The sequence below is a fragment of the Pelophylax lessonae genome (genome assembly GCF_965119305.1).
Source record: "Pelophylax lessonae genome assembly, chromosome: 7".
Lineage (NCBI taxonomy): Eukaryota > Metazoa > Chordata > Amphibia > Anura > Ranidae > Pelophylax > Pelophylax lessonae.
Window position 1 is genome coordinate 78,969,706 of NC_138774.1, and position 23,739 is coordinate 78,993,444.

Consider the following 23,739-nt stretch of genomic DNA (forward strand, 5'->3'; position numbering starts at 1 on the left):
CTCAAATAAGAACGCCCACAAATCGAGCTTCTGGCAGGGGAGGAGCTGACAGGCAGCAATAGGAGAATGTAAGAAAAGATTCTCGGCACATTACATTATCGTTTCTTTGGAGAATAAAAGCAATGTATTTTACCATAAATTTGTAGTCCAGCACATAATTTTTCAATTCTTAGGAGATTTCTTTAACATGAAAGATGAACCTGAGAGCGGCTCACACCGTTCTGAATATTGTATAGTTAGGAATTAAAGAAAAAAGGTGCAATTCCCAAATGACTTGGTTACAACATTCTGCAGTTTTAATTCGCTATGGACTCCAAAAATAAAAAAAATTTCTGGTTCAGCTAATTAAATAATGTTAAAGACAAGAAGGCAATAAAATGTGCATTTATTTTTTTTATAAAAAGAACATATCTTTTAATGACACCCCAAACGCAGGTTGCAAACAATGCGTTTGCCTGCACCAGATTGCATTGTGCAGAAGTAGTTTCCAAAAATAGTACATGCACTACTTTTGGTACGGTGCAGTGTGATGGGGGCCCATTCAACATGAATGGGCTCAAACCGCAATGCATTGAACAGCTGTGCAACTCCTAGTGTGACCCGACTTTAATACTAGGTCAAAAACGTTATTAGGACTGGAAGCATCCTGAGATGCTTTATTAATAGATTCGATACAGAAACTACTACAAGAAAGAAGCAGCTGATTTAGGGAGGAGTACGCAATGCAATGGATTTTTATTGTGCTTCTGTATAAAGACATCAAAAGGAAAGAATGTTTTATGGCCAACAACTTGGAATAAATTTACTGACATCCCTTTAAAATATCACAGGGAGGCTTGGCATCACACAAAGTTAAACAAGGGTCTCCCCACCCCTCAGCTATAAATAAAATGGGACTGAAAACAATGACTCATAGCTAAAGGTTTTTACACGTTTAGTGCACATTAGAGGCGACCAGAAAAAAAAATTGTAATAAACAGAGGATACACAGAGTGCTAAGTAGTCACTGCCTGTCGTTGGAACATCTCTCCTTACTTGCCACACCCTGGGGGAAAAAAAAAAAAAAGACACTGCAATGTAACTGGCAAAGTTTAAATTCACACCAAGCTTGGGACTGGAGAAACCACATTCCCTGCCCCCTCCCATATGCCTCTAAAAAGGGATTAAGCTCTCTTTATGGCCTTTCCAGGCCTGCAGAAAGTTTTATACTTACTGCAATTTAGAAGTCAGCCAGGTGGGTAAAGTGAACAGAGGAATGCCATCAATTTCTACATTTCCTCATATCACAGCTGCCTGGCAGTGGCACAGGCGGCAAAGAGGGGATTGTTGTGACAGTTTATAACAAATCATACACAGAAGGGAACAAAGGTTACCAAACATGGAAATCTGCAATTCCTGTGAGCTGAAACCACCAGCAAATTCATAACTGTTGGGTGCAGAAAGGCTAAAGCTTGACAGTGAGCCTGGCTGGATAAGCTGGTCCTAGAGGCTAGACAACATGTTAACTGGCTACCACCCGTATATCATTATAGATGTTAATCAGGGCTGCCAAGCAAGGTCCACTCCACACAACCCGTCTAAATTCCACTGCAGAGATAGAGGTAGTGAAAATACTGGAATTCCTCTAAAGAAAAAAAAACAAAAAACAAACAGCCTACATCAAAAAATATAGAGCAACCAAACAGTGTATGAGCATTCCCACTAAAGAGGGTGAAAAGGGTACCCCTGCTTGTCAAACTATTCACCATGGCAGAGATAGAATTACCATTGGGCAATTTGCATAGACATTTTTGAAGGCCTTGGCAAACATTGGTTATAAATTACAAATACACACAAGTAGCACACACCTTTAATGTAAGCTTATATTAACAGATTTAAAATCAAGAATTTGTATGCATTCTATGCCAGCAAAAAAGTGAGAGGCTACCCATAAGCTGGAGCGGAGAACATAAGGCAAGTATTACACCTAAAACCCCTTTCACATGGGGCATCTGTGCGCTGAGCAGGAGGGTGGCTTGTCTGTGTACGCTCCACTTATACAGAGCAGACACTGCCTGCTGTCCTCTATGGGTGGTCGATTGTAAATGGACCGCCTGCCCGTTTACACCCAACATCCATCTGATCCAATAGACGGCTGAGGAATGGATCCCCATCTGTTTTTAGCAGATAGGATCGGATACCTGTCTGTTGACACCTTCCGCTCCGTTGGGGGCAATGGATGGTCCATTAGGGTCTGCCTAAAAAACTGACAGGGGCCTTACTCCTCTACCACTAGAGTTAAAGAGGAAGTAAACCCTCCTCAGGAAGTTGTACCTATAGGTAAGCCTATGTTAAGGCTTACCTATAGGTACTGTAAATATCTCCTAAACATGCACCGTTTAGGAGATATTTACCTTTAATGCAGCCAGTGACGTCACTGGCGCATGCGCTCTGAAGGAACGGCAGATCGTGCCGTTCCTTCAGAGCCCCGTGCCGTGACCGTCGGCTCCCGCGCGCGGGAGTGACGTCACCGCGGCTCCGGCCAATCAGATGGCCGGATGCCGCGATCCCGGAAGACGGGCGACTATACATGTCGCCCGTCATACAGGTAAGCGGACGGCACGGCGGGGGCTCGTTCTAAGGTAAGTATTTCATAATGAGCTAGTATGCGATGCATACTAGCTCATTATGGGTTTCTCTTTCAGGATTTAAAGAAGAGAAAAAAAAAAATTATAGGTGTACAACCTCTTTAACAAGCATTTCACCCTTGCCGGGTGGGAGACACCGCTGCAAGGGTTGTGTTTTGTTTTTCATTTCAGGAGTTGGCCTTATGTAAATCAGACATACCTGTCTGCTAGAATCTGCCACTGAACGACTTACAACTTCTACTACTGGGCAGCTACCTCATTCAGCCCTGGTTCACACTGAATGCGGCTTTGGAATGGTGTTACTAAACCTAGGAGCCTGCATTCACTACATCTACTCTCCCCCACAGTACACAGAATATAGAAATGCAAATATAAAACTGCTAGTAACCCTTTCTCAGCATTATATAGCAGTTGTGACTTCTATCAGTGTCTGGTTAAAGCTTGTAGGAGGAGATTTTATCCTGTCCTTACTGTCCCTGTGAGGCTTCATGACCCCCCAACCCTCTGTCTGGGTAGTGTTGATCACATGGACCTTTCCAAGAATAAAAAATACACACCAAACTTAGCATGAGTAGAGTGTTCCAAGGCTCTGTTCTATCAGGAGATGGACTGGGAACAGTGGAAGGAGGGGAGGATCAGAGAAGACAGGATCAAATAGCCTTATCACTCAATTCGCATAATTAACCCCCTAGGTTCCTCAGTGAGCATAACAAGCATGCTTTACTGCTAATGCAAACTGATTTTACTGTTGTATGTTTAGTAACAGTCTACGGGGCAAAAAATGCTCCAATATGCTTGAAAAGAAGCCCATCTACTTTTTTTGAGCAACAGGCATTTGTCAAAATGCTCAGAGTTGAACAGGGATCATGAAAATGAATGGGATTTTGCTTGTGGATTGTCTTGGGGGTTCAAGCTCCAAAACACTTAAGGCAGAACTCCAACTTTTCATACATTTTACATATTGTTTGGGCCAGCTTGGCCCAAACAAACTATGTCCCTCACTAACATGCGAGGCATCTGGATGTGGTGTAAAAACCTATGTAGCTGAGTCTATACCAAGAACACAGTATCTAATCAGCACTCAGCCACTCAGAGAAAGCAATGTATTCTAACAATGAATACAAAGTTTCCTCTGGCTGAGTCAGATATGACATTAGCCCACCTCTCTGAGGAAGCTTTGATTGCTAGAATACATCGCTTTCTCTGAATGGCTGAGCACCGATCAGATAGACTATTGTGTTCCGGGTATGAGACTTGAACCCAAAACCGTGCGGTATGCTGTATGTAGCCTCAGCTACAGTTTATTCAGCGCATCCAGCAGCCTCATGTGTTAGTGAGGGACATAGTTAGTTTGGGCCAGCTTGGCCCAAATGAACAATGGTGTTTAAATAGCTGGGAGTTAAGCTTTAATTTTGACAGCAAACAAAAGTCACCTGTACTACAGTAGGAACACAGCACTGCTTACTGTATGCAACCAATGCTACTACAGTCCATTACAGCACACAACATGGCCGCATTGTTCAGTAATGGAATTAGTTTGTTTGGGCCACCTTGGCCCAAATAAAACATTTAAAGTAAAATTGAACCTGGAATCCTACCTTAAGGGTATATACAGAAAGATTTTTTGTTTTGAGCCGAGTAGGGAAGTGTTAAATCCCCTGGCAGTTTACTTTTTGGTTTGCACCATTGGAGAGAATTTTCCCTTTACTCCCAGAGACACAACAAGAAGTGAGAGGAAATCTGCCGAGTGTAAAGGTCAGGAAATGTTTAAGGACTAGGAATACAGAACACCCCCACTCACCTTATCAGAGGAGAGGTGTTCTGTAGTTCAGAGGGGAGTACACAGAAAAGGTACGAGCTTGCCGATATTCAGGGAAAAGCAACAATTTTTTTTTTAATTGAACAGAAAAACAAGTTCAATCATATGTTTACCAGAGCCAAAAGAACTCTTGCTTAGGGTTAACATACACTAAGGGTTGGAATAAGGTACAGGACTGTGCAGGCAGAGAAACTGATTGGCTACTATTCACAATGTGAGGGCCAGTCTATTCTGCAAAGATTCCAATACTTCCTGGGTGTAATGAAGCACATTCTAGAGATTTTTTTATTTTACAAACATACCCACAGTTGATTAATAGCAAACACTGAATAACTGTGTAACCTCGTAGCTGCTGGGGTCCAAAGCATTCCTTACTACAACCTTCTGGCTCCATTATTGGGTCATTAACACAATGCAGGCTCTAAATACATCTTGTGTTTCTTGCCTGGCCTGCATCCAGCCACAAGTTGGAGCAAACACCAACATTACTCCCACAGCAATAACAGAAAGGAAAGAGCCTAGTTGCAGCCAGGTTTGTGGAAGCAGGGACAGGGTGCTGAGCAAGATGTCCCTCTTCTGTGCTCCCTTTTCCAGCCTGGGAAATGCTAATTATAGTGATATGGCAGCAGTGATGCTGGAAGTAGAACAAGAAAGCTGGAAATGCATCTTGATTGGCAGAATTTCTGGTTTGTTGGAGTTTGGGAAAACAAGCAAAGGGCGCACACATTTTTGCTTCGCTGTGTAAATGAAAAAAAAAAAAATGCATAGCTGAAATTCTTGTCCAGCAACACGAGGGAACCAAATAGAGAAAAAAAAAAAAAAACCCAGAACACGAAGGAGAACTTTTGAAGCAGCAAGCTAAATATTGCTTAGAACAGGAGCACACCTTGCCAATGGCAGGACATCCAAGATGTTTCGGAGTACCTAATGTACCGATTCACAGATGTTCATCTTATCACTATAACCCAGAGGCATACAAAACCTGACATTATGAGAACTTTGCATGTTTGGCTTCTAGAGTTTCTATGTACCATCAGGTCGCTGGGTTGGGGCTAATAAACGTCATTAGATTAGTAACTTTGAAATACACGCTTTTGTCTAGCTCAATATAAAAAGAGAAGTCCTTTCAAAGCCATACTTCAGTTTTTGTTAGCTACTGAGGAAGCCGGCCATAGGCGGTTAGAATCTCGCCCAGTTCAGCAGGAACCGGTCGAGATTCAAATATCTATGGGTAAGCTGGAAGTATCAATCAATCAACTTGGGTAAAACCAGCCTGCCAGAGTTTACATTTGATTGCAAGCATTTTTATAACAGCTAGCAATAATCACAGTCTTCTCCTACTGTTTGTGTTGGAGGGAATCGAGCAAATGTCTTTCCTTTAACCTGTGATTGCAGACAAATCTACTCCATCTATGGCTGGCCCTACGGTGTACATAAAACATTTTTTTTCCTTTTGGATACAGTAGTAGGGAATCAGGACCTTTGTTGGGTTTTTATCATTTGCATCTCCATTCACCCTTGCTATTAGCCCTGGTGAACAGGTGGTGAGGTGAGATCTTCAAATGAATAAACTTGTTCTGATGACAACTATCCAAGATGGGATATGCGCTAGCTTCGGAAAGATTTCCCTTTCCTGTACCAGCAGGAAAAGAAAAAAAAAAAAAAAGAAGCAATCTGACTGGACACAAACTGATCAGGGCAGGGGTTTAAAAAAAAAAAAAAAAAAAAAGTTGCTTTTGATAAACTAACTGAAACAAAAGAGAAATCAGGGGGTTGCAATTGTTGTTCTGAAAGTTCTAGCTCCCTGGCCTAAATGGCGACACTGGCTTCCATATGGTTGGGTTACTTATATTTTTACAGTGAAGTCAGTGCTGACTGTCTACATAGTTCTCTTAAAGAGGAAGTAAACCCTCCTCGGACACTTGTACCTAAAAGGTAAGCCTATGATAAGACTTACCTATAGGTACTGTAAATATCTCCTAAACATGTACCGTTTAGGAGATATTTACCTTACATGCAGCCAGTGACATCACTGGCGCATGTGCTCTGAAGGAACGGCCGCTCGTGCCGTTTCTTCAGAGTCCCGTGCCGTGACTGTCAGCTCCCGCGCGGGAGTGACGTCACCGCGGCTCCGGCCAATCAGATGGCCGGATGCCGCGAACCTGGAAGATGGGCGACTGGACATGTCGCCCGTCATACAGGTAAGCGGACCGCGCGGCGGGGGCTCGTTCTAAGGTATTGCATAATGAGCTAGTATGCGATGCATACTAGCTCATTATGCGTTTCTCTTACAGGTTACCAAAGAAGAAAAAAAAAAACTTTGTAAGGGTTTACAACCTCTTTAACAGATTTAATTAAAGCCACTTGGTTTTTGTGCATCCCAGGAATATTAGGCGAGATCTCTGAGCTCCTGAGCCTTTAGTGCCGGTTCACGCCTCTGCCATGCAGGAACCATGCAAATCCACTGCGGGTTACCGCATGGCATTGAACCCACATGGCAGTTCACACTGCCATATGCGAATCGCTGGGGGTGTCAATACAAACCTAACGACACCCTCAGATCAGTTGAAAGTTCGCACATGAATCGGATCGCAGTCCAGTCTGATTCAGACGTGAATTTAGCCATACAATCAGTATGACTGAGTAGTGCGCTCCGAATCAAATGTGATGTCTCATCGCAGAAGTGTGAACCGGCACTCACACCTAATTTTATAATTACAAAAAAGGTGTCAAGTTTAATGCACAGGAATTAAAAAAAGACAAACATGCATTTTTAGCAAACCTTAAAGCCAAAGTGTACATCTGTGAAAAATATCCCCATGTTTTGTCCCTTTGGAAATGCTACAAGTACAAGCACAGTGAAATACCTGTTGACCTGTCAGAAATGCAGTGTGATCCCAGCTATAGGAGCTGACAACACAGTGTCTCTGCTGCATTGGAATCCCAAGCAGTGTTCTCTACCCTATAATTTCCCCCCTGCTGGGCTACAGAACCTCTCTCCTCCTCTTTATCGCCATAACACTAGGGTGAGGTGTTACACAGTGCTCTGATGTGGCAGGGATTTCTGTGCGACAGAGGCAGAGTGCATAGAAAGTTAGTCAAGTATTTTGAGACACTTGCAGTTTTTTAAATGGATGAAAAACATGGGAAAATGCTCATGTATTGCAGATTCGCTCTATATATTTTTACAGATTCTTACATCCACACAAGCGAAGTGGAAGCAGGAATGTTGCCCATTGTGCTATTGTATTTGGACTTCAGGGACTCCACAACATCCCCCCCCCCCCATCCCATCAGAATCCACCAGCAGGACCATTCCAATAAAGGCCGCTATAAAATCTGATCACAAAACAAGTTGCCAACTTCTTATTTACAATAAAGTTGTACACAAAAACAAATGTCTACACAACAAGTGCATATTCCCACCTAAGGTGATAATGCCAAAAATGATAAAAGCAGTCGCATATTAAAGCTACATACTAACAGAACTGAGGTCAATATCTGTTAGTTTGTATGAAGCTACAAAGTAACAAACCACGCCTCAATGATTTCTGATAGGATCTGACAAGACGTCCATTAAGAATTCCTAGACAGTAGACCATGTGACCTGCTTCACACAGACAACTGCAGCTCTGACAAAGACCCACGTGTGACTGAGGGGCACGTCTTCCCCTAAAATACCCAAATTTATTTCCTGTGCATTGTATAGGCTGGCTAGGCAGGAGTTAAACCATTTCTGCTTGCACAACTTGGCAAATATACACTCATTAACCTTTTCCCGCCTGACTAGGCCTGAAACCATGTTAATGATTAAAAGGGTTGGAAGGTTAAAAGTACAAGCCCACGTTATACTAAAGAGCAATGACTAGTAATACCTAAAGCTTGGGTTTGATTTATTATAGTAACACAAGCAAAACCATCTCTACAAATGCTGATTAGCTTTTTAGCAGATCTTCCCAAAAGTGAAGTGTAAATGTTCGGCTCACAACATTTCTGCTTGAAAGAAGTGCAATTCCTTTTTTTTTTTAATGCCTTTTTCCTAAAATGAGGTTCTGAAAATAGGATATGAAAACCTAAAAGCATATGTAAACCACCTTGTAAAACAACCCATTCAGTTAAAAATAGAAATGAATACATTTGTGAGTATATAAAAAAAAAAACCCACACATTAAAAAAATAAAAAAAAAAAAAAAGGGAGGGGGGGGTGAGGTATTTTTAAACAAGTGACCACATACCTTGTTCTTAGTTGCATACCAGCTCAGAGAGCTAGGGGGCAAGAAACAGCAGTACACAGGAACACCAGGGATTTCACACAAAGGAGGCAAAGCAAAGAACAGCATACTTTTCTACAGCAGGCACACATCAGGAATATGAAATGTTGTGTTTACATATCCTTTTAAAGACTTACCGCTGACCTCTACTGGAAATGTTAATTATCTGGTTGTTAAATTGACACTTCCTTTAATATGTCACTGACCTGGAACAAACATGCAGATAAGGAATTATTTCCTCTAATTTTCCTAATCTTCATATTTGTTCTGGGTAAGGGACTCCCAAGTACTAAGGCCAGTGACTATCCTCTCCCCCCCCCCCCCCCCAAAAAAAAAAAAAAAAAAAAAGTGTTTTCAGGAGGATGGCTTGAAATTGCAGCCTCCATAAATCTCATAACTACAAAAACATAGGTGATGAATTCCATAATGCACATGTCCCGCTCAAACAAGGCTGCCAGTGTCTGCACATGCCTTGGTTTTCTCCATTACCGCTTTCCTTGCAAGAGCCTCAAACCACTGTAGGCGCATCTTGACATGCAACCTCCATCTCATAATGCAATGTGTCCAGCCCTTCACTTTAGGTCACTTAGGTGCAATCATGGTATTGTAGAAGGAGGGCAAGGAATGTACAGTGCTTCGGACTTGGAAATAAAGTTAAAGCGGAGTTCCGGGCACAAAAACGATATTTTTTTTTGTGCCCCTCCGCTAGTTCGACATTACCTGAAAAGGAATTGGATAGTTTTTTTTTTGTTTTTTTTTGTTTACTCACCTTGTAATTGAAGATCGTAAATACTCACCTCAGAGTACTTCCTCCCTCGGCGCCGCGGCTCACCCCGTCACTTCCTGTCTCGCGATGATTCCTGGGAGCTGAACGTCATCGCTCCCAGGAATCAATGCGACGGCACTGGCTCCGCTCGTCACTTCCGGGCGACGCCGTATTCCCCTGCTAAACAGCTTCTGGGCATGCCCAGAAGCTGTGGAGGAATGCGGCGCCGCACCGGAAGTGACGAGAGGGGCCGGTGCAGGCGCATTCTGGGACAAGAAGACGCGGAAGAAGACACAGAAGAGGACCGCGCCGGCTTCAGCTGCCCACAAGAGAGATGGAAACGCTGTGGAAGAAATTTTATAAGTAAGTATTCCTTCTAAAAGGTAAGTGCGAACCGGGACAGATCAGAGGCTAGCCATTGTGGAATGTACTAGCCCTGACTGTCCCGGGGGTATGTTTATTAAAAAATGACTTCTGTGCCCGGAACTCTGCTTTAAAAACTTGCATTATTGAAAGTTATGGGCAGGGGCTTTGTGTGTTCTTGTTTCGCTGCTCACCAACTTTACTGGATTAAAAGTGCAATTAATGCTGGCCATACACTAGCCGAAAAATCGTTTGAAAATCTGTCATTTGATCCATTTTTTTCGTCCAGTTAATGGGTACAAAAAGAAAATCAGTTTTAAATTTTCAGAGCTGAAAAATCAAAAGAACAGTTTGTAAAATTTTGCCGAAGGAACAATAAATTGAAAGGGTAAGGTGTTTCTCGCCCAAGCCGTTTACACTATATGACAAAAAAAACAAAAAAAAAAAAAACAGATGTCCATTGAACAATTTATCGATCAATAGTTGGTCATTACATGATGGCACGATCGCCTGCTTTCACGGTGTTGGTTTTTCGAAAATTAATTAAAACGATTTCTCATTTAGTGTATGGCCAGCATAAGTCAGGTGCTATCTATACAGTCCTATATTGCAAAAAGTTAGTTTGGCTAATTTGGCATGCTGGAATTTTAATTGTCCAACATACTGTATTGGTTGAAGTTTGCACAAGCGCTCTTTTTAATACAAGACTCTTTTACAAGAAGGAAAAAAAAAGTGTGTTCGTTTTTTGCTACATAGCTCAAATCTACATTTCCATACAAGCAGGCACGTTGCAGCCCATGTGGACAAGAGCCTTGAATCTGATACAGCAGGTCTGGTCAGTATTTGAACACAGGGTACCCTTATCTGTGGTTATTGTCTGCCACAAAAAGGCAACTGTGCTGCACTTGGAGAGTCCCTATAAAGAGGCCTTTCACATGGGAGGGAGTCTGTGCCCAGCCAGGGGGATTTAAGGCACAAACATGAAAGATTTCCAGGCTCTCAGTTAATAGGTCACTGGTTTCACTTACAACTGGCAAACCAGGTTAGGACACACTAAACTGTTCACTGCCTAGAAGAAAGCAGATACGCAAGAAAAGGGACACAATTGTGTGCATTACACAGCGAGTTCACAGACTTTAACCACAGAATCCAAAGTCTTAAAGAAGTTATTCACAAGCATCTGAAAGAAAAAAAAAAAAAAAAAAGAAGCAGAATACACAGCGACGGATGTATTTATTCAGCTGAGGGGAAAAAAAAAAAAAAAAAAAAAAAAAAAACACTTTTTCCCTTCATCCTAACAAGGGTACAATTGTCACCTGTACAAACGATGACTCCTACACACTAGCCAAACCAAGCATGGCTTTATTTAGTCCAGTGGTCTTGTGCATACATGACATGTGGGTTAGGCTAAAGCCTCAGATGAAGTCCATCGTGCATAAGAGAACCAACTGTAAATAAGGAGTTAAAAATTCTTATAAAAAATTTAGATCTCACAAGCAGCCCCAGCCTTTTGACTATCCACAGACACAGGATAGTAGTCTCAAGAAATTGGCAGTTTCAAGTCATTTGCTCAATTGTCTTAGGAAAATTAATTTTGTGTAAAACAATCACAGCAGGATGAAACAAAAGAATTTCAACCACATTCCTTGCAACAACAATCTTTTTTAATTTTTGACCATAAGATTACCACACAATATGCATCTACACCCAGATGCACACATTTAAAGTGGTTCTAAAGTCTTAATGTTTTTCACCCTAATGCATTACGGTGAAAAATCTTTTTTGCCACAGCTCCCACCAGCCCTCCCTTTTTTTCCCCCAAGCCGACGACTGACCAGTAAGAAGCACTACCTTGTCAGGTGCAGCCAGTTCCAACACCTTGCGTGCAGAATTAATAGCCACTAAGAAAGCTACCTTCTGTGTCAAAGTGAGCAGAGGAATCTCACTAATATTTTCAAAAGATGGATTCTGAAGAACCAACAGCACCAAATTGAGGTCCCACGACGGAGGCAACCAAGAGCTCACAGGGGTGAGCCAGATTGCGGACCCCCTGAATAAAGGCTTGAACCAAGTTATTTGTGGCCAACGGGCTTTGGGGGGGGGGGGGGATTGTCAGGGCCGATATCTGGCCATTGATGGTGCCCAAGGCCAAAACACTAATCTACACCTCTTTGGAGAAACTCAAAGACACAGAGAAAGAACGGGGGGGGGGGGGGGGGGAATCCCCCAAGACTCACGCCAAGTAAAGCAAATCCTTCAGACGCTATGATAAATCTTCCTAGAAGTAGATTTTCTAGCTTTTAACAGCGTAGGAACCACCCATTCAGATATCCCTCTATCCTTTAGCACCTGGCTTTCAATAGCCAAGCCATTAAAGCCAGTGACTAAAGCAGGATGGAAGATCAGTCCTTGAGTTAACAGATCTTCTCTGAGAGGGAGTCTCCAAAGGATCAGCGACCAACCATACTAGGTCTGCGTACCAGGACCTGCGAGGCCAGTCTGGTGCCACTAGGAGAACCGGAATTTCTTCTGCCTCAATCCTTCGCAGAAGTCTCGGCAGAAGAGTCAGCTGAGGATAAGCGTACAGACGATAATTGCCCAAAAAGGAGCTACAAGAGCATCCGTGGTGTCGGCCAGAGGATCCCGAGACCTTGCTACAAACCACTGCCCCTTCCTGTTGAGATGAGAGGCCAACAGGTCCACATCGGGAGTTCCCCACCTGAGGCACAGTTGATGAAACACCTCCTGGTAGAGAGACAATTCTCCCTGATCCAACTTCTGCCGACTGAGGTAATCTGCCTGCCAATTTTCCACCCCTGGAGTATACACGGCAGAGATGGCTGGAAAAGTGATCTGCCCATCTTAGAATGCCGACTACTTTCCGGGGTCGCTAAGGCACTTTTGGTGCCCCCGTGATGATCGACGTATGCCACAGCCTCGGCATTGTCCGATTTAATCCTCACCAGGTGCCCCTGCAGACGATCCGTCCAATGGGTTAGGCAAAGCCTGATCACTCAAGTTCCCAGGATATTGATCGGCAGACTGGACTCCTCCAGTGTCCAAACCCCCTGAGCCGGATTCGTACCCAAGACACCTCCCCATCTGGAGAGGATGCCATCCATTGTGACCACTGTCCAGTACAGCGGGGGGGGGGGGGGGGGATTTTCCATGTGGAAGCACCAGAGAGCGTAGCAACCAGATGAGGGATCCCCTCGTACTCCGGCTCAACAGGATCAGATTATCTAGAGCCTGTGGATTCTTGCGCCATTTGACAAGGATCTCCTTCTGTAGAGACCTGGTATGGAACGGAGCAAACTGAATCACCTCAAAAAAGGTGGAGACCATCAGGCCCAGCACTTGCATGCAAGTCCTGAGGGATGATCACCGGTTTAACAGTAGCCGTGTCGCATCCTGCAACTTCTTGAGTTTCACCTCCGGAAGAAACACCCAGACTAATGCCCCATACACACATGCAGATTATCTGCAGACTTTTGTCTGCAGACTTACCTTTTCTATGTAGTGCAAGGGCCTGCCGGATTGCATACAAATTGAAAGTGTTTAGGTTTGACCTCATATTATATGGTTTTGGTAAGTCTGCAGACAAAAGTCTGCAGATAATCTGCACGTGTGTATGGGGCATTAGGTCATGTCCATGGTCAGGCCCAGATAATTCAGTTTTGTGGTCGGAACCAGAACAGATTTTTGGCAATTCAGTTTTCATCCGAACTCTTGCAAAGTTTGCACCGAAATGTCCAGATGGTCTTTCAGGGGGATTCGGAGACTCTGCTTGCAGGAGGAGATCTTCCAGGTACCCCAGCACTGCAATCCCCTTCTGCCTCATTAAAGCCAACCCTGGGGCCAACACTTTTGTAAACACCCGAGGAGCCGAGGCGAGACCAAAAAAGGTAATGCCACAAATTGATAGTGCTCCTCGCCCATGCCAAAGGAAAAGGAGACGCTGATGCCCGACATATATTGGGATATGAAGGTAAGCATCCTTGATATTGATAGAGACCAGGAAAACCCCGTAATGCCACCACGTGCAAACGGATTCCATTTGAAATTTCTGAACCCCTAAAAAAGCGGTTCAATGCCTTGAGATCCAGAACGGGACAGACCTTGCCTTTCTTCCTGTGAACAGTAAATAGGTTTGAATAAAACCCCTGAAAGCGTTCTGTTCTGGAACGACCCCCTGTGAGCAGATCCTGTACTGCCCCAAGAAGACCTTGGACAAATGCAGATTGGAAGGAAAGAACCTTGCTGTAGGCAAGGATCAAATCAACTAATGGACCCATTTGTCTTGAATCCAGGAGGTCCACAGATCCGGAAAGAAGCGAAGACGTCCCCCCACCCCAAGTACAGGTAAGGGCACCCCTTCAGGCAGAAAGGAGCAGGTCTGTGGTCCCAGGGCGGCCCGCTCTTGACACCCACTGCAGGGTTACGAGTGGATTTTGATCCCCGGTCCCTAGATCCTGAAGGACGAAAGGACCGCTTATGGGCTGAGAAGAAAGGACCACGCTTGCGACGAGTCTCTACTCCTGACAGCCTGTGGAAGCAGAGTACTCTTACCTCCTGTAAGACTCTTAATGATCTCCATGGAAGCTCCGAACAAGTGGTCTCCTACAAAAAGGAAATCAGTTAATACCTTCTCAAAAGCCTGGTCCGCAGACCAGTATTTCAGCCATATCATGCAGTGCAAAGTCACCACATCACAACACCCTGCAGGCTAAGGAGGCCGCATGCAGAGAGGCATCATAGATATACTGCAACCCCTGGACAAACTGTTCCACCAGGTCAGGAGGAGGTTGTCCACCTTTCAAATCCTGCCGCAGGAGCTTAGACCAGTTTTTCTCAACTCCGGTCCTCAGGGTTTGCAAGAAAACTGAAATACATCACAGGTGATCTCATTTGCTGCTCAGTGATTGCAGTATTCTAGTCTGCATCTCCCCAAGGTAATACTTAAAATCTGGCCTGTTAGTGTGCCCTGAGGACCGGAGTTGAGAAACACTGACTTAGCCCACTCCGGTAATGTCTGGGAAACCAAAGTTATGGCAAACACTGGCCGAAGAATGGAACCGGCCATGGTGGGAAAAAAAAAAAAAAAAAAAAAAAAAAAAAAAAAAAAAAAAAAAAAAAAAGGTATTGTACCAGATATTCAACTCTTTTGTTAAAGGGACCCTTTAAAGGACGGAGAGTCCACCACCAGAAGATGGGTGGCTTTATTTACCCTGGAAACCTGAGAGCCCACCACAGGTTTGCCTGTGCAGAACAAAGCAAGTTCACTCAATGGACCTACCTCCCCTCTGCATTTATGCACTTTTGTTTTCATACCCCGCTCTGTTTAATTTTAAGATAATATAACAGTGCTACTGCTTGGTGACTATTTTAGTGGTGGCACGTGAGGGCAGGGAGACAGTGCTCAACCCTGTGTAAACTCTGGGCTGGAATTTAAAATGGCATCTGTCAGCAGTGAATATAGTGGAGGGAGAGCAAAGGAAAGGTAAGTATAGTATTCGATCTACAGGGGCCTCTGTTTATTGTGACCATGTAGGTTTGCTGAGCTTGGAAAAGGGACTGATTCACTCTACAGAATAATCAGTCAAATGAAATCCTGGGCAGCCATGCAGACTAGCCAAGTGTGGCAAGCAATGACTGTTATGGCTTGCCAAAGACATAAAACTGTCATGAAAGGAATACAGGAGAAGGCTGCCATTGATTACTTGAACCTGAGAAATGCAATTTTCCAGGTTGCTATGTTGTTTCAATACTTGAGTCACTGAGCTAGGACATGTGTAGAGATCAGGATATGGAGCGTCAGGTCATCACTCAATGCCTGCAGCTTAATGCAGGGGTAGATAACATCACTCCAGTTGTTGTGGAACTACAGGTCCATCTTCTCTATTATTTTAGGGTCCTGGATGAGAGACTCATTCCCAGACCCTTTTAGGTGCGATTGTTGATAAGTCTAGCTAGGTCATCACTGACACATCCTTGAGGATTAATAGTTGATGTTCTATTAGAATATAATCAATCCTTGAATAAAACCCATATACCGAGGAATACCAAGTATAATCTCTCAGTTTTGAGTGTCTGACCCTCCACGCATCAATGAGCTGACATTTCCCCAGTAAGCTTTTAATTTAATTCTGCTATTGTAGTGGAAGACGAGAGCCCCGTCGATTAATTCATACGTGGGTCTAACCCCATAATAAAGTCTCGCCTCCCTTCTTTAAATATCTTCAATCTTTTCAAAATTTTCCTCAGAAATTTATTCGGCTCTCTATTGGGTGCATAGAGGTTTGCAAGAGTACACTCCGTATCGAATAGTGTTCCCTTAACAGAAACCTTCCCCCGGGATCTGCCAGCTGCTCCTTTAGCATAAATACGGTGCTTCTATCAAATCCAATTTAATCCCTGAGGCATGTGTGATATACGTTTCTTGTAAGCAGGCCACTCCTACCCCATAGTGGAGCAGTTCTCCAGTAACCTTATGCCTTTTAATTGGTGTATTTAGGCCCCTAACATTATATGATACTAGATTAACCAAAACCCTGGGCAGCCCCCAAAGCAACTAGCTAGCATGTCCTTTTCCAGAGAGAGGTTCTGTATAGAGAGGAGGGAAGATATGAAAAAAAGAAAAAACCCAACTATCCCCAATACCCTTCCCGAGAGGTAACCCCTCGGAGGGTTGGGCAAATGTCCAGATCTTGTTCCTTGTATGGACCTGGTGACCCACCTCCATGAGCCACCTTCCATCCATACCTTCCTATGGGGCAACCACTCTGGCAGTCTAACCCTACCCACTGGAGAAACAGTCTCCCAGCGAGGGAAGGAAGACAAGAAATAACCCCATGCCCCCCTCACCTTCCAACCCCCCCATTCCCCGCCCTGGTGTTCCTGCCAGTCCCTCTGCTTTCTGGGTAAAATCTGACAACACTAGGTGGGAGAGCTCACTGTGGTCAGTATTCCAGCTGTGCTAGGAATTCAGGCTGCTCTCCTCCAATGTTTAGCCTTTCACTGAGAAGCTCAGTGTGCTGCTGCTTCTCCTCCCTCCAGCTCTTATGCAGCTGAGAACAGAGGGAATGGGATTACTTACAAATAAAAGGTAAAAAATAAAAAAATGTTTGCCTTTCATTTCAATTTTAAACTGAATGGGCTGTCTTACAAGGTGAGCGTTTACAATCACTTTAATGTATTGATGCAATGACTGCCAGGAAAATAGCATGTACAAAAGGGGGTTCGAAGTGGAAGCCTTTATATTTTATGACAGTTTCCATTAAGATTCTGAGACATGAGATGACGGTTACAGCTTCTGGACATTTTAAAGGTGGACAAGACAAGATCTGAGGTCTAAGGAGCTAGCACACACGCTCAGTTGTGTTGGCAAAGATCTCCATAGCAGCAAACATGATGCTTTGAAGAGTCAAGCAGTCAAATTTGTTCAGTCAAGCCCAAGGGCAGACAAATCACACATGCACGCCAAACCACCATTCTCAGAGGTCTATAGGCATCATTATACAGAGGATAAGGCATGGGAGATTAGACAGCCATCTGCAGCCAAGTACCAATGGGACCCAGCATATTATCACCAGCTAGGCTGACATTTGGATGCAGAACGCATAGGATAAAAAGGGATGTAGTTATACCTCAGTCACAGAAGATTGCAAGCATGCTGAAAAATCTGTGATAGTTCAGGCAGTTAACTTCCACATTCCCTGACCATCCCAATTTGCAATCTAATCAGATGCAGTTTGCCAATATCTGGCCATATAGGGCTATCCTTATGTATAAAATGGTATAGCCAAATCAAAAAAGGGCCTATTTACACTATGTTTCTACCTGGCTAGAAAAGCAATAAAAATGTTCCCTTTAAATCCTACGGAACTCTTCACAGCAGTGCACTGCGTTTTAAAAGAGTGCTACATCTTTGGTGTGTTTTTCAAAACTGCACCAAAGACGCAGCTCCCCACTGAAATGAATAGAACATTAGTCAAAAGTGCACAGCATCAGAAAAAGGAAGGAACACTGCTCACAGACCCAGTGCATAAATGTGAATGAGTGCTGCTCCAGCCACGCCCTCTGACGTGTTTCCCCCGCACACCGGGGCTTGTTCACAACTGGGAGTGCCTGCTCCGTCCACTGCAACCGACAGGGAGCTCTTGGTTTCAGCATACAGTGGCACTGCAAGTTCTATCTGAAAAATGCTCTGCAATTGCATTTTTGAGTAACATGTCCATGTTTCACAGGTGCATGCCAACCAGAAAACGTCCCAGAAATGCATAAAAAACGCATGCGTTTTTAAAGTGTTTTTCTAACGGAGCAGTGTAAAAGCACCCAAGATGTAGGAGTCAATCAGTCCAATATAAAATAAGGGATCCCACAGCAGAAAAGGATCCGCTGTATTAATATATTGTTAATCTAGCTTTTGGTATTTGTCCAGTCCTGATAAACATAATAAGCAGCTAAGCAAAACATAATGTAAGATGTATTAGCTTTCTAAATGCAGTGTAAATCAAGGTTAGACAGGTAGACCTCCAAGTGACACCAACCACGTTTCGGCTGTTGAGTAACATGTCTTCCCCTCTAGTGACAGCACAGAATTGAAATGTACTGTTTGTAAGGTAGAATCAGTAGATATGTAATGCAAACATTCTGTCTGCTAGGATTTGTCCAGAATTAAACTTAAACCATAACTATTATACAACATAGTACATATGTATTATACAACATTATAATGTGCCACTACATCTCACACAGGCACTGCTCCCTTTCTGGTTATGAACGCCCTGCCAGTTGTAAAAAAAAAAAAAAAAAAAAAAAAAACACAAACCTCAGAGCAGCCCAGCCCAGATTGCGAAGCAATGAGAAGTCTGCTCAAAGGCCATTAAAAAAAATGACACGATTGTAATAACATATATACAATCATTCAGTCCAGAGCAATGACTGACAGCTTGGCAACACTAACTCCCACCCTGGGATTATATATGCCACCCCACGCAGCCCTGCTTAGCATGTAACTTGCATTTTATATGCGTGACTCTTCAATCATATCTCACTGACCTTCTGCCACACCCTCTAGTACTCCGACACCCTGAGAAGAGTCACCTAGCATTTGCATCCAGCCCAACATCAATACACCCCTTAGTAAATCCCTATCTCTTCAAGCCAACAGTAAGCATTTTACAGGTGCCTAGATAGGTAAAGCTTGTAGGATCTTCTTCACATGCTCCAAGGACAGACCAGCCAAGAGATAAAGACAAGTCAGGGGACATGATCTGGCACGCTTTCAAACCACTGGTGGGGGAATAAGAAGAATATCACCACGATAATCTTGTTGTTTTGCAAGACCGTGAAAATTCTCCTCTCAAGTGTTAGGAAATTTACAAATTCCAAAAAAAAAAAAAAGCCACACACACACACACACACAAGGTTGTGCAACACATTACAGGTGCCTCACCTTGTCCAGCTGACTCTGCAAAGTACAGCACACCCAACAAAACTTAATATGCATTTCTCCTCCATTAAAAAAAAAAAAAAAAAAAAAAAAAAAAAAGGCAAGACAAAATGATACTTTAATAGTAATGAGGAAATATAAGACTTTTTACCTAAAGTGACTTACAAATGTCTGTAAATTAATCTATTCATTTTTTGTTATCACAATCATCTGCCCATATAGTGCTTCTATAAATACAGAATGATTTTCATATGCATTTTTTATTTCCTGTCTTGTATTAATTTCTCAGTGCATTCTTCTTGTAAAACTGGAGAACACTACTCAAGTTCATAGTAACTTTATGCTAATACCATCTGAAAAAGAATGTGTCAAAATACATGTCTGTCACAGAAGTGTCCATTATTACGTAGTTTCTTAGATACAAAGTTGCAAAGTCTTGAGATTAATGTAAAGACTTTGCTACTGAGCTGATCTAACAGAACTCTTCCTGTCCAGCGTTCTCAGAGGAGGACTGAACACTGATAGCTTGTTTATAACAGCCAACCCTGCTTTGGTGGCTTATATTAAAATAAAAGCTGGAGTATAGGATATTGGACACACCATTTATGGGGAAGCACAGTGGCCTAATAGTACTTCTGCCTTGCAGCACTGGGGCCCTTGGTTTCAATCTCAGCCAGTACACTATCCACATGGAGTTTGTATGCTCTCTTTATGTTTGTGTGGGTTTTCTCCCAGACATGCTGGTAGCGGAATTCGCCCCTGGCATGTGTGCCATTTATTTATTTTTTTATGCAACGGCTTATAAAAAGTGTTAGCTGGGAGTTTGGCTTCAATTTGTTTAGTGTATCTAATTTTGCTATTACATCCAATGCTATTCCCCCCCCCCCCCCCCGACTGACAATTCTGCTGTCCAAATGTGCCCCTTTATCCAGAGTGGAGGCCCCTCTAAGGCTCTGTTCACACGGTCGTGGCCAAAAAAGTTGTGCAACTTACGGTGCGACTTAGACCAGGCGACCTCCTGGTGATTTGCTAGCCACTTGAGTATGACTTTGAACCAACTCTCAGAGAATGCCTGGGATATCTAATGACAGATCCTAATCACACCAATATAGATGAGGACCTGACTTGGAGGCATCTGCCAAAGTCTATGAGTGCAAGTCGGAAAGAAGTCACCTTGAAGTAGTACAGGAACCTTATCTAAAGTCAGAACAACCTCAGTAGTGCTAAGACAGCTCTCATTGACTAACATGGGATTTCACATCATGTGACCTGGGGACTCAAGGCAGATCCCAAATAGCGGCAGTGTGAATCGAGCTTAATGCCGAGGTGTTAATGGCAGGATCACCAGATGAAAGGGGGGGGGGGCAATGCCGCCACCACAATGATTGCTAAGCTGCAGTAACATCATTTGGGGTTTAATGCAGCTTTTAAAGGAGTCCTAAAAACCAGCTGTGAAATGCATCTTTATGGAAGCTCACCTGCTGGTTGGTAGGAAAAATATGTATGGAGATGGTAAAGGAAGGCGGTTGGGGACAAGGGGTCAGAAGTCTGTTTAGGAGATCCTCCTTGTGGATCAGAGAAAGTCTTCCAACCATATGAGCAATGGTGCCCCTGGGAGCTGGCCCCATAGCTGGAGTGGATATAACTAAACTGGGGAGTAATGGTGATCAGACCTGATAAGCAGGGAGTGTCCTTGGATACCATGCCAGGGTGTCATTGCCCCCAGTCAGGTGGGGGAGGCGGGGCGTGCACACACCACAGGGCTGGCTGTGTAGTGAATATAGAATACAATTATACATTTTGGGGGGGGGGGGGTAACTCACAGAAAGCAGCTGAGGCCATGACAGGCTGCTGATGGGAGTACATGGCTGTTCCTGGGAATGACAGGCTGCTGATGGGGTACATGGCTGTCCCTGGGGATGACAGGCTGCTGCTGGGGGTACATGGCTGTCCCTGGGGATGACAGGCTGCTGCTGCTGGGGGTACATGGCTGTCCCTGGGGATGACAGGCTGCTGCTGCTGGGGGTACATGGCTGTCCCTGGGGATGACAGGCTGCTGCTGCTGGGGGTACATGGCTGTCCCTGGGGATGACAGGCTGCTGCTGCTGGGGGTACATGGCTGTCCCTGGGGATGACAGGCTGCTGCTGCTGGGGGTACATGGCTGTCCCTGGGGATGACAGGCTGCTGCTGCTGGGGGTACATGGCTGTCCCTGGGGATGACAGGCTGCTGCTGCTGGGGGTACATGGCTGTCCCTGGGGATGACAGGCTGCTGCTGCTGGGGGTACATGGCTGTCCCTGGGGATGGCAGGCTGCTGCTGCTGGGGGTACATGGCTGTCCCTGGGGATGACAGGCTGCTGCTGCTGGGGGTACATGGCTGTCCCTGGGGATGGCAGGCTGCTGCTGCTGGGGGTACATGGCTGTCCCTGGGGATGGCAGGCTGCTGCTGCTGGGGGTACATGGCTGTCCCTGGGGATGACAGGCTGCTGCTGCTGGGGGTACATGGCTGTCCCTGGGGATGGCAGGCTGCTGCTGCTGGGGGTACATGGCTGTCCCTGGGGATGGCAGGCTGCTTCTGGGGGTACATGGCTGTCCCTTGGGATGGCAGGCTGCTTCTGGGGGTACATGGCTGTCCCTTGGGATGACAGGCTGCTTCTGGGGGTACATGGCTGTCCCTGGGGATGACAGGCTGCTTCTGGGGGTACATGGCTGTCCCTTGGGATGACAGGCTGCTGCTGCTGGGGGTACATGGCTGTTCCTGGGGATGACAGGCTGCTGCTGGGGGTACATGGCTGTTCCTGGGGATGACAGGCTGCTGCTGGGGGTACATGGCTGTTCCTGGGGATGACAGGCTGCTGCTGGGGGTACATGGCTGTCCCTGGGGATGGCAGGCTGCTGCTGCTGGGGGTACATGGCTGTCCCTGGGGATGACAGGCTGCTGCTGCTGGGGGTACATGGCTGTCCCTGGGGATGGCAGGCTGCTGCTGCTGGGGGTACATGGCTGTCCCTGGGGATGGCAGGCTGCTGCTGCTGGGGGTACATGGCTGTCCCTGGGGATGACAGGCTGCTGCTGCTGGGGGTACATGGCTGTCCCTGGGGATGGCAGGCTGCTGCTGCTGGGGGTACATGGCTGTCCCTGGGGATGGCAGGCTGCTTCTGGGGGTACATGGCTGTCCCTTGGGATGGCAGGCTGCTTCTGGGGGTACATGGCTGTCCCTTGGGATGACAGGCTGCTTCTGGGGGTACATGGCTGTCCCTGGGGATGACAGGCTGCTTCTGGGGGTACATGGCTGTCCCTTGGGATGACAGGCTGCTGCTGCTGGGGGTACATGGCTGTTCCTGGGGATGACAGGCTGCTGCTGGGGGTACATGGCTGTTCCTGGGGATGACAGGCTGCTGCTGGGGGTACATGGCTGTCCCGGGGGGTACATGGCTGTTCCTGGGGATGGCAGGCTGCTGCTGCTGGGGGTACAGGGTTATAGGAGAGGCTGTACTGTTATACACACACACTATATATATATATATATATATATATATATATATATATATATATATATACACACATACATACATAAACGGGGGTGGGGGTAAAGCAGACAGGGAAACTGATTCCCAGCACCTGGAGCCCAAAGTCCCAAAGTGCACAGACTGGCTGAGCACTCCTGTGGCCAATCAGGTCGCATCATTTAAAACGAGGCCAGGTGTGCGGTTGCCATGGGCAACAGCTCCAGTTCCCATGAACCAATCCTGTCAGACAGGGTGCGCTCACCTTGCGCTGCTGCTTCTCCCAGGCCGGGTCGAGTAGCAGGTCCCGGTCCCAGTCGTCCTCCTGCTCCATGTACTTCCCTTCCTGATTTATGTAGGAGTGCGACCCGCCGCCGGTCGTGTGATAGTCCACCATGGCGGCCCGGAGAGTTTAGCTATCGGGGGGAGTTGCGGCGACTAGTAACAGCAAGGTGAGGGTTCTCTCTCTCGTGTGGAAGCAGCGGGTTCCTCTCCTCTCCTGGGATCGGCGCCGAGTGCGCATGCGCGCTTCACGTCCGCCGCCACCACAGCGTCTACTCGCTCGCCTCAACAGCGCCAGCCAATAGGAAAGCCGAGAAGGCCGACAGCGACCAGCCCAGCTAGCCAGCTGCCCAATTGGAAGAAGAGAAGAGAGTTTGCCGCTCCTAAATCCGCCTTTTGGTCTGTCTGAGCTGAGCGGCAATTCACAGAATGTGAGAGGAGGGGCGGGAGACGCCCTCTGGCGTCATTGTCACACCCGTGTCATCCGCCCCGAGAGCAGGCTGTTCCCGCCCTTTAGCCCTCCTGACTTCTGCTATGTTCACCGGTGTGTCCGCTCTGTATTCTCCCCACCGGGACCCCATAACACCGGCACCATGCCACCCCTCCACAGATATCTCTCCTTTATTACAGCGACACAGCGGAACATTACTGAC

The 23,739-nt window shown here is 45.5% G+C and overlaps 1 protein-coding gene across 2 annotated transcripts in view; it reads right to left on the minus strand.

Moving 5' to 3' along the window:
- Nucleotides 1-23,386, minus strand: part of ACTN4 (actinin alpha 4) — a 104,879-nt gene extending 81,493 nt beyond the window's left edge. The window contains exon 1 of one of the 2 annotated variants that reach the window (XM_082263716.1): nt 23,070-23,386. In XM_082263716.1, the coding sequence (XP_082119842.1) occupies nt 23,070-23,201 (132 nt within the window). In that variant the 5' untranslated portion in view covers nt 23,202-23,386. The remainder of the gene's footprint in view (nt 1-23,069) is intronic. The other variant, XM_082263715.1, reaches the window with a different exon arrangement.
- Between the last annotated feature and the right edge of the window lie 353 nt (nt 23,387-23,739).